General features: G+C 37.3%; 1 protein-coding gene across 4 annotated transcripts in view; it reads left to right on the forward strand.

Moving 5' to 3' along the window:
• The first annotated feature begins 1,709 nt into the window (after nucleotides 1-1,709).
• Nucleotides 1,710-12,400, forward strand: part of homer1b (homer scaffold protein 1b) — a 34,665-nt gene continuing 23,974 nt past the window's right edge. For 2 of the 4 annotated variants that reach the window (XR_013816403.1, XM_079815702.1), the window contains exons 1-2: nucleotides 1,710-2,087; nucleotides 10,530-10,686. Coding sequence is in view for 2 of the 4 variants with exons in the window: in XM_079815702.1 (XP_079671828.1) it covers nucleotides 2,083-2,087; nucleotides 10,530-10,686 (162 nt within the window). In the remaining 2 variants the exon portion in view is untranslated. Of the gene's footprint in view, nucleotides 2,088-10,178; nucleotides 10,687-12,400 lie in introns of those variants that run through there. The other 2 variants (XR_013816404.1, XM_079815701.1) reach the window with 2 other exon arrangements.

The following is a 12,400-nucleotide window of genomic DNA, read 5'->3' on the forward strand; positions in this document are numbered from 1 at the left end:
GGATTTTGGTGTTTTTAAATTTATGATTAAACATGGGCCTGTGGTAAACATTGCTTGAATATACTTGGCTTTTTTGTTATAAAGCATAAATTACAAACGTCATATCTCAAAGTTGACGACACTGTATTTTCTTTCTTTCCTATGTTCTTTATTATTGTTGTTGTTGTTGTTGTATTTTTTAAACTTGCTAACTGTTTCTTTATAAAAACTTCAGCAGTTGTTCAGTTTGAAAAGAATAAACTCACATCTCTCTGGTGGTTGTGACAAATATTTGTACATTCACATTGCATTTTCCCCAGTAGGCCTAATGCTATAGCATTGTCAGTTTTCGCTGTGTTCTATGTTCACAGTATTTTACGCTTCACTGTGTCCTTTGTTCACAGCATTCCACTTTTAACTGTATTCTTTGTTCACTGTGTTCCAGACTATGCAAGCGGAAATGAAAGTGGAGTGAATTTGCCTGGAGCAAGGAGTTGATTTTCTAAAAATTGGAGCATTTTCCTCTGCTCTAGGTTCACTCTTTAACTGGCTGGTTTAATGAAAGCTTGATGCTTGCTTCTTTTGAAACAATATTCATTGGCGGAGAAGAAATAACATATAGAAAGCTAACATCCACATTTTTATCTGAAACACTGATATTATCAACTTGCTTTTTGAACTGTTGTTTAAAAGCAATATTATACACTTGTAATGCTGTTGTACTGAATATCAGCAGGAGCATGTGACCTGCTGCCTATATGGCTGTGATAAGTCCAATAGCTCATTTGCTAGTTTTTAAATTTACACAAAAAAGAGGAAAAGAGAAAAAGACAGATCGAAGTATTGAATCAAGAACACCAAAAGGTTTAAAACTGTTACACTCAGAGTAAACAAGAAATATCCTAGTGTTAAAAAGAGGATATGAAAAGGTTAAAGGGATAGTTCACCCAAATATGACATTTCTGTCATCATTTACTCATTTACTTGTTCCAAACCTGTATGAATTTCTGTCTTCTGCTGAACACAAAAGAAGATATTTTGAAGAATGTCGGTTAACAAATAATTGATGTGACTTCCATGGTATTTATTTCTATTAATTATTTTTGCATACTATGGAAGTTAATGGTGCCACACAACTGTTTGGTTAAACATATTCTACAAAATATCTTCTTTTGTGTTCAACAGAAGAAACTATTTCATACATGTACAGAAATTCATACAGCTCAATGGGGCGAGTAAATGCTGACAGAAAGTTCATATGTGGGTGAACTATCCCTTTAACCTTTTTATTTCGAACCCCTTTTAAATGCTAGTTCTTGTTTACTCCGAGTGTAACAAGGGATTTTACACCCTTTATCCGGTGTTCTTGATTCAGGACATCTGTAATTTTTTCTCTGGGTGAGTACTAGGCCTAAATGATTACAGAAATGTCATATTTGGGTGAGCTCCCTTTAACTTAGTTTCTCATAAGATGTTTTGACAGTTTTAACCTATAGGCTACTGAAGAGATTTTCTGAGTTAAACGTAGCCTAGGCTATATAGTAGGCTAATTAGGATTAAATTGTATTTACATTTCAATAAAATGAGGACATGAAAATGGTAATGAATGTGAATTATGATGATTGTCGAAAAATCCTATGATGAAAAAGTGGCAAGTGTTTTTTAATGGGAGAAGAGCGTGCCAGGGGGCGTTGTTGTGGGATATATGTGTGGTATGTGTTATGACCATCGACTGACAGCAGATTCATCTTTAGAGCCACACGCCCACTGCACTGAGAGAGAGGCAGCAGCTCTTTATCCACCCCAGCGCTACCGTTACCTCGCGCTCTTCAAAAACACCATATTCTAACCGCAGAGATGCGAGATGAGCCCGTCGTTTGCCAAACTAGCTGAAATTGGGCACCATTAGTGGGCTATTCGCCGTGGGATTCATTCAGTGCATCTGACAGCCTACATGCAGAGCGCGTAATGAGAGACGCAGAATGCCGTTGCTCATAATGTGACTGACCGCGCGCACCGCATCCAAAGCCGCTACATTCAGCCTGAAGAAGAAACTCGGTGATCAACAAATCGCATCTCGTCTCAGGAGAGAAAAACATCAACATGGGGTAAGTTGCTTGTAAATAGCAAAACGTATAGTGTAAGAATCTGCAGCGCCGAGCCTGATAATTTTATCGCCGGTCTTATGAGGACAGAGCGGAATATAAGGGCAGTTTTTCATGTTCATGAACGTCTTTAGTGCCCTTTATAGCGTGCATAGGAATGTATACTGAATTACAAAACACTATTATAATGCTGAATATATTTATGTGCGTTATGTATTAAAATATGTTGTGAGACAGTTTTTTATACCCCCCAGCCCCCCCCCCCCCACACACACACACACACACACACACTATGTGGGTGTTCACTCATATATTCTGCATATACTTTTAATTGATAGTTCATTCTTCATTCGCTGGGGTGAACATTTCTGACCACTGAGACCACAGTTTGTCGGTCAGCTGCGTATTATTGTTTTTATGCAAATAATAACAAGCATGTAGGCTACTCTGAATGAGAATGAACATTAGCTAATTTCATATATTGATGTGCTGCAGAGCCAAAGGCCTTTAATCTCGTCATGCTTATGTAATCTACATTTCAACAGAGCACCGCTGCACGGCACAGCCTCATCGATACAATTTTGGAGCCAATATTGGCAATGACATCTGATATATCTGTACATAGTGGAATCTAGTGGAATTTCCAAAGCTCAGCTGGAGATTGACCTGAAATATCGATTTTAAATAAAGGTGACCCTATACATGGCTGTTCAATCTTTAAGGGTCTTCTGCTTACAGTTTGTTCCGGTCTCTATGACCTACAATCTTCTCCATTTGTTAAGGGTGCACGATATATCGGCCACCATATCGGTATCTGTTCATTTTTAATGTTATCATTATCGGCGCGAAATGTAATGATAAATAGTGGATTGTTTCCTTTAGCTGGGACACTTAGATGCACACTGTTCGCCATGATGGTTTTGAATTGCTGGAAATATGACTGGAATCACTTCAAAAATGGAAAATACAGTTAAGTGCAGCGCACATTTGTAGCGCAAGTCTGTCATTTAGGCTACATAAAATTATTATGAGAACATTATAATTTTGTGCTTGGCACATAGCTTTTAATGGTGAGACTTTTGTTTTTGCAATCAGGCTCTCAAAAATTATATAAAAATTTGGATTTAGATTTATCGGCCAATATATCGGTTATTCGTTTTCGGTATTGGGCAAAATGTTCTTATCGGTACATGAACCCATTGGTATCCCGCATGTAGATATTCTCAAAGACTCAAAGATTTTCCCAGAGTAGTCTTTGATCAGTGTCTGGAAGTGATCATCTTGTCATTTTAAATGTGTTATTACATAAAGGTTGAACTTCTTGTGGTGGTAAAGCATTTTCCTTTTAATAAATACATTTAAAAAAAACTTGAATTGCTTTAAGGAGACCCCTCTTCTTCATTCTTAATTAAATTATAAACGTTGAAAGATTCAAGGGCTGTTCGGGGAGTATATTACTCTGGAGAAAATCACTCCCACTTCCTACTCAATTTAGTGGCACACAATTCAATTTATTACATGCTATAAAGTGTTTGGTTGTTATGTAGCTTGCTAACACTACTGAACAGCCGTTGTTAAAGGCCCACTGAAGTGCCTTGAAATGCGCAGTATTATTCAATGTGTTGACTGAAACATGAAAACAGGGTGGGACATATCGAACAGCCCCTCCCCTTTTTAAAAATAGCCAATAGCGTTTCGTTTATATCACAGCTCTGCCAGAGCCGTTGAGCTCGGTAAAGCTGCAGTTTCCTCCTAATCTCTAACGTTTCTCCTCCTAATCTCTTCCAAATCAAATTCAAATGGATCCTATATGTTTTGTGCTTTGTGCTGACTCGCACATATGATCTGCTCTGTGCTATCGTGTCTCTGGACCAGAGCAGACTGCGCTCGCTGCGACGGTTCGCGTGACACTAACGTGAAACCAGAGTTCATTCGCCCCAATGGAAAGCATATTTACACTGTCTGAATTGTCCCCTATCCCCTATATAGTGCACTATGTGCCATTCACCATGTAGAAAATAGTAAATGTGTGAACAAGGGACCGATTTCAGCCACAGCTTCAGCATCTATTTATAGTGTAGGGGGCAGGACGCTTCAGATTCTAGAGAGCATTTGATTGTACAGAAAATCTGATGAGAAGCTGAAGTGCAAAGGGATGTCATCAAAATCATTGATACATATTGGCGGAAGTGAGAGACTGTAAGTTTTGAACACTTATAATTTCTAAATGCACTTTTTTTTTTTTTGGAGCACACTAGATAACAGTAAGACCTGTTCATAGAGCTGCACGATTAATTGTTAAAAGTTAATTGTGATCTCGATTCAAACACCCACACAATTTCATTCCTAAATGACAACGATTCGCCTGTGTCCATTAAACCTTTGACAAAGAGAGAAGTTGTCATGTATAAGTATGAAACAGCTTCACAAACAGTCCTTTTAACCCATAGACTGTAAACAAATATGGACGACGCGACTTCATTGGCTTCCGCTGACGAGAGTTGAAGCTTTCGGAGGCCGCACACGGCGCTGACATCTTGCACAGATTTGGGACCGAGCCTGCGCAGTAGTGATCTCGGGACCGGAGTTGCGCAGTAGAGAGCAGAAAGTAGAGGCGCGTTTATCAAAAGCCCGCCCACACTCTCACATATGCAGAACAATTCATTATGATGGTGTGAAATAAACAGTTATGGAAATGTAGAAATGAAAGCTAAAGCTCCAATCTCCTCCCGAAAATCCAGAAAAAAGTCTGTTAGTGCCTCAGTGGCAACTTCACTCAGAGAAGCCGTCAATCTCAGCTATCAATCATGACGTCACAGCCCCTGTTTTTATAGCATTAAGTAACTAACTAAAACTAACACTTGAAATGAAATCATCGTCATAAAAACTGCCTAAAATGACAGAAACCATCTTTAGGAAACAATTATTTGAAGTGTAATTTGATGGTTTAGTTTGTCTTGCATCCATTGTAATACATGGAGGGGTGGGGTTTAGGAGCTATACTGGGACGATCAAGGCGCGGAGGCTTCAGTTTCTGAGAGGAGTGCTGCAGGCTTGTTTTAACCATACGGTATCGTTATTTCTGTTACAAATATTCATATTATCACAGAAGTACTAGGATAAAAGATTATAGTTAAGATATAAACACTGATGTCTATGGTAGCGATCAATTTAGAGTAAATCACCTTTTGAAAACAACATGGTGCTTCAACGATTGTTTCGCTTACATCGTTACGCCATAGGTGGCGACAAGAAATGTATTTGAAATATATTCTAAACAAATGTATTTGTCATTGAATCATTCATTCAAGAGATTCGTTCAAAAACGCTGATTCATCCAGTAATGAAAGAGTCATTGAATCATTCATTCAAACTGATTTGTTTCAAAATAATTCATTCAGATTAATTAAACTTCTAAATAGACAGCAGCAATTAACATTCTGTCAGAATCTCTAGTAAATTACATGTTATTACATGTCTGTTCAGAATGGTGGGAGAATTGTAATCTCAGTTTGAAACGAAAAAAACCTAGATTCTCAATTCATCCAGAATTGTGCAGCTCTAATTCATACTAAAAGCCAAAAAAAACTTCAATTTTGAATTTCACGGGGGCTTTAAGGCAGTAGTGGGTGTAATAAGCATGTATTGGGCTTTCCACAGTTTTGCCCCCTGGTAGACGCACAGAGAAATTAATACAACATTTGACATTTCTCATAAGCAGTGCTTCGTTGTAAAATGAAAAGTTATCCAGTTTGCTTATTTTGCTTATTAGAAAACATGATTTGAATGATTTAAACGATGGCACCTTCTCAAAGTCAAGCTTGACCATGCTACCAAGTTATGTAACTAACAAAATAGCTTCTTATCCATGTATGTCCACTACCTGCTATTCCAGATCACTCAAGCTGGAAGTGTGGCAGAAGTTTGGTCTTCTTTATTGTTGCTCTATTATTTGATCAGAAAGACAGATGTTGAGAATGAAAATGTCTGCTAGCTCTGGATGGTGGTGGGTTGTTGAAGGTGGGTGGCGTGAAATCATCAGTGTTGATGTTAATACAGAGCTAGCTGCTTTTGATTCCTTATATAATTGACTATATATCACTTACATTTAACATTGGACAGTCTCAGCTTCGAGATGCATTTGACGGTTGAATCCAGTGGATTTTATGATCAGTCTGTTCTAAATAGTCTAGTATGGCTTGTAACAACATTCACATTTTCAGAACAGGGTTTGTGTTTTCAGAAACATTTAAGTATGAAATCACGTTTTTATTTTAAATTCACGTTCTAAATTCAGGCTGATCTTATTTTTTTCCTGCGTGGGCGGTTGACATTTAACCATGAATTGATGAAAAAAATGTATTGGAAAATCTTAGCAATCAAGATATGCAAATCATGACGTTTATTCTGTTGGCTACTATGAAAAAACAAAACAAAGGATACTAGAAGAGTTTGTATTATAACCTATTTTTCTTCAGGTTTTCTGTCATAGTGTGACAGATTGCTCACTGGTCAAATTGATAAAAAAGCATTTTTTTCGAAGTCATTCCTGGAAATGATAACACTATTATTAAGTACATTATTAAAATAATGCATTTCATATTTTGTTTTAGCAAAACAGAATGCTATTACAATGCAACACATTTTTGTTAATATATTAGATTAATTTACACCAAATACGTTTGTCACACTATAATTATAACAATATGAGAAAATGTATTATAGAAAATGGAATCCAAACACATAAACAAATATATTTGAACAATAATCAGAAATAAAACATCCAGACAATTTTCAAGTCAGCTGCAATAATGTAGCAATATGACCGGTTCCAGTCTATTTACTGTTTTATTCTTTCCCTAAGGGTGCCTTTAATGAATTACTTCATAAGTCTGTTTTATTCGACTGAGAACAGAGAAAAGTATGTTTGGGTTATTTACACACCAAAAAAATCTGGATGGAAATGTTCCAATATACTCGGCCCTATCGACAAAGAAGCGTGTGATGTCATGTGAACCACCCATGTATGGTGACTGCAACTGCATTAATCGAATTTAAATGCTAATTATGCAACAAGCCTTTGATGCTCTTCAGAGATCTTACGCCTCCACGGTGCAGCGTAAGCACTTCTCCGTACTTCGCAGCTCTCTCTCTCTCTCTCCTTCACCTTACTTAAGCTATCCCTGCTCCTCTTCCTTCTTTTTTCCTTCCTCTTCCTTCTCAGTTTCTCTCATCCCTGCACATCAGCCCAGCAGCAGCTGATTAGAAGTACGCTAATGTAATTGAATATGGTGATTAATTATCCTGGGAATAGGAGCAACAAACCGTCTGTGTTTGCGATATTGCCTCCTTTCCCCCATTATACTTCCCGCTTCTGATCCTATGTTTTAATAAGCTGGATGAAATATTAGTGTATATTGGGATTGAATGGGATTTTTTTTTTCTGGGATTTGAAGGGTGTTATCTGTGGAATTGGGTCAGAGGAGTGTAAGGTATGGGAATGGTATGGAAAAGCTCCATCTGCCGATGACTGAGCATACAGAAGTGGAGATATATGCCCTTTGACATTGATTTGAGGCCAGTTGCTTTTAGAGTAGTGTGTTGGGAAAGGGCCAATGAGCAGGTTATACTGTAGTGGGCTTCCATCTGTGTTTGTATTTGGATTTTGAAGCAAAGCATTTCTCTTTGCAATTACCTGAAACTTGAAGGGCATTAGTGAACTTCCCATGTAACCCCATGTAAAGCCGAGATTGTCAATGATTTGACCCTGATGCAGTTGGTATAGTTGATGTAAGTTTATCCGATAACACTTTAAAATGAGGTTCTGTACTTTAATATTGTGTCAACCTTTGTCCCGTACAATCTCACTGGTGTGATTAGAACTATGGAAGTACTATATGGGTAGCTATATTCAATTTGAAATGTAATATGCAAAATGGCAATGCAATATGTAAAATGGCAATGTATTTCTGTATTTAAAGGAAAGAATTGTAGCAAAACGTTCATTTAAATGTTATTAATTTTATTGTAATTTAATTGAATTTACACTCACAGTTAAGACACGATTGCATTTTCATTAAATGTCCCGCAATGAATGTAGAAAAATTCAGTGTGGAATTGAAAATGCAACTAGTGTAGGAAATAGCTAATTAAAATATTTGATTGAATCTGAATTTGCATTTTGCTCTAAACATGGCACATTTGGTATGGAAAATGTACATTTAAATACAGAAATACATTCCCATTTTGCATATTACATTTCAAATTGAATATTGCTACCCATGTGCTTCCATATGAACGTTCACGTGATCAACTTCTAAATTCAAATGTGCTTTTGCTTTTTGGCTGGCGCTGGCTGTGGTGTGTCACGTGACAAGGTATGACGCGTCACCATAACAATAATAAGGTGATATGAACTAAAATAATGGTTGCCTTAAAAAAGCTAGAATATTTTAAACTTGCAACAGCTAACACGAAATCACCCTGAACCATATACTTTACAGTATTTAAATCCGTCAATGTTAATTTCTACATACTGATACATTGTATAAATAATAAATTGTGTAATTTAAGTTAATGTATTTTGAATATACATGAATGAACAATGAACAATAGTATTTATCCACTTTATTTATTTAGGTCAGCATGAAATAAAATTCAGCCTATTTTCTAAATGTTTGTTATTGTGGACCACTCACCATGTGTTTGATTTAAAAGAAAAAAGTTTCACCTTCTGGTGAAAACGACAGACTTCTCTCTGGTGACATATGCAGGACTTCTCCAATCATTTAGCCTGTTTAAAGTTCATGTTCATCTGCCTCTGCTTTTGAGTGCAACAGCCACATCTCAATATCCAATCAATAACCACTGGATAGAACAAAGTACCCGTCCTACATTTTTCTTTTTTGGAAATCCATGACACACGAATATAGTAGTCAATACAGAAGAAAAGATCTGTTGTGACTTTCGTTTCATCGTGACGTTTTAACATAAAACCAGGTGTACTATTGATACATTATCTGAGCTCTATCTCTATGGTTAAAACATAAAACTGTATGCAAGTTACTTGTGGTGTTTTGTTTTGTTTTTGCTTCGCTACTGCTTGAAATGAATCTGAAATCTACCACTAAACCAAATCATCATTGTAAACTTACCATAGTAAATGAGGGTATGGCAATAACATGTACTTTAATCTTCTGTAGTGCACCTTTAACTGATATTAATAAATGCTGTAAAAATGGTCGTTCATTGTTAGTTTATGATCCTTCATGCATTAACTAATATTAACGAATTGAACCTTACTGAGAAGATTTGCCATGTGAATGCTAATTGCTGATGACATGTATGTATCAGGATAAATGTGTAATTATCTTAAGAAGAATGAGACAAGTTCAGAGTGAGACAGCTCATCTGACTCGAGCTCCAGGTTTCTTTTGTTCTCTTCAGCGATGATTGCCTATTATTCTAGAGTGATTATTCCTTCCTGCTTGTACATGCTTTTCTGTTTTTTGTTGCTTAAAATGATGATAATGTTCACGAAACTGACCTTCGTTTTTCACTGTGCATGGCCTCCAAGGGATAGTCCACCCAAAAATGAAAGCTCTCACTCATGACCTGAACTTGTATGACTTTGTTTCTTCTGTGGAACATAAAAGGAGATATTTTGAGAAATATCTCAGTGTTGTTTTTGTTCATATAATGAAAGCCAAAGGCATCCAGTGTTGTTGTCGACCCCATTGACTTTCATTGCATGGACAACAACTTTTGAAACCTCGTTTGAAACCTTTAAAACATCATGAGGGTGAGTAAATGATGACACAATTTGTTTGTTTTTTCTTCCCTAAACTATCTTTTTGCAGAGTGTATTGTTGACTTTTGTGTCATTATCTGAACCTTGAAATGCAGCATTGGAAAACTTGGCTGAGGTGTTAATGAAATTCCACCCATGCTCTTAGACAAAAAAATGAATGCACATTAGTTTATTTAGTATTTACGTAACCTTTGTCTATGTGTGATTATCAAATTAAGCTAGGGTGTCTGGGAAAAGATCCCTGATACGATCTTATTGTGGCCCAACATGTGTGCGAGGACCGAGGACGTACTTCCAACAGCAAAGATCAGGTCAGTAGGGGTGGGACTGCACAGATTACTGCGTCCCTGACTATATTTAGTGTCCGTCCCACACTGCCCCAGCCTGTTTGGCATTTCCCTATCAGCAGGGCGTTGAATGGTTGCCTTGCACTGGTAGCAGGGCACCAATGTGTCTGACTGCTTAGGCAAGACCCAGGTTTCTACCTGGGTTCAAGCAGTGGTTCACAGCAGCAAGATGGAGGCTGAAGAAATGGTGATCCGTCTACCGGGACGTTCCAGCGCGCCTGGCGGAATCGGAGAGACGACGGTGCTCAGGCACAAAGAGGTTCACCACTTTTTTTTCCTACCTTTCAGGGAGCAGCCCATTTACAGCACCCGGGCACATGTCTTCCAGATAGACCCCAACACTAAGAAGAACTGGATGCCCACCAGCAAACATGCAGTCACTGTATCTTACTTCTATGACAGTACCAGGAACGTGTACAGGATCATCAGCTTGGACGGATCAAAGGTAATGTGCTATGTTTCTGATGTGGATTAATGTTTGTTGGTATACTGTAGGAAAGCATCCATTGTGAATGTAGGGAAGTAGGTCCTATGATATGTTCTTCTCAGTATGGTGGAGATTAAAGGATTGTCTTTGGTCCAGGAAAAGCATCCGATAATGCTTTCCAAATCTCAAAAATGTGTGTGTTTGATGCATTCAGTTGAATTAGCAGGACCCTTTTGTTCTCAAGAGATTTGAGTGAGCACAGGACCGACCTGCTTGAGATTGCTATCAAACATACTCTCTAAGATAGAAGTGGATTATTTCACTTTCCCTGTGGAGAGCAGCATGCACTTGCATTGGTCATTGCGGTGCAACCTTATACAGTAATGTAATGGCCCAATATTTCAGTAGTAGCGACTCTACATCCGCTAGAGTAAGTTCATCCATCTTACCATTGGCTATTCACTTTAAGGCTTTCATAGTTTCACCCATATATTTTAATGTAGATGCTGTAATTGTCTACAATACTTCCACTGCAGACCATGGATCTCCACCATCCTCCTGAAATCTCACTGTAGAAATCAGTCATGTGGTTTTGTATGTCAAATCACAAACCTTTAGACCAAATTAACCCATAAATCACAAGTATTGCTTCTGCAGGAGAGGACACACTGCAATATTATGCTTTCAAAAACATGATATGAACATTGTATGGAGTGTTTCATGTGCAGTCATAACCCTATCCCAATAGTTCCTCTACTTTAGCAGAGGAAGATTTAAAATAGCTCCCGCAGCGTGTCTGAATGTGCATGTGAGTTGGGATGCTCAGCCCTCCCCTTAGCTTTTGGTTTCAGAGACAGAAATAACATGTGAACCAATGCACTTTGCACTGTGACTGTTGACACCTACACGAGCGCACACTGTTTGTTCAGCAGTTGATCATGTTTGATCCATGTTTAGGTTTGCGTAGACCTTAAACATACCATAGGGTCAACGACATTATGCTACATTTTTTTGGTGCAGATTTATGAATTTATTCAAAAATACATTAAATGTCTTTAGTACAATGACTTGAATACACCTCTTCTACAATGAGCATAATTTGGTAGCACTTTATTTTACATCCCTGTTTCGCATGAACATACTATGTACTTATTGTGGTAATGACACTAACTGGGTTATAACTAGGTGCTAACCCTGAACCTACCCCTAAACCTTAACTTAACCCATGTAGTTACTATACATTACTCAGTACTTTTGTACATTGAAAGTACACATACTGTAAAATAAAGTGCAACCCATAATTCTTATGTTTTGGGGTAAAGTAAAAAGTAAAAAAAAAGAATGTCTCAATAAAATTGAGAGGACCCCTGCAAAACCCTCATGACTGTGTGTCAATTAGTCCTAAAAACAGATCATTTGACTTTTTATGACCATCGTTGCTCGTTTACGACCTACTCCCAAAAATATAAAAAAAATTTATGAATAATTTACGTTATTCAAATAATATATATTTTAAAACTTTTTTACTTGATGGCTATGACATTTTTATACTATTTAATTAATACTAAATACTATCTAATTAGTATACTAATAGGCTTGATTTAGGTATCTTTCAACACTAGCAAAAAGTACCATGGTAATTCCAGGATATTTTTACTTTGGAGTAGCATCTAAATACCAAGGGACATAAAAATGCTACCTTCTGATATGATCTCTGTCCCATGGTGTGGCC

This window comes from Gobio gobio, assembly GCF_949357685.1.
Source record: "Gobio gobio genome assembly, chromosome: 4".
Classification (NCBI taxonomy): Eukaryota; Metazoa; Chordata; class Actinopteri; order Cypriniformes; family Gobionidae; genus Gobio; species Gobio gobio.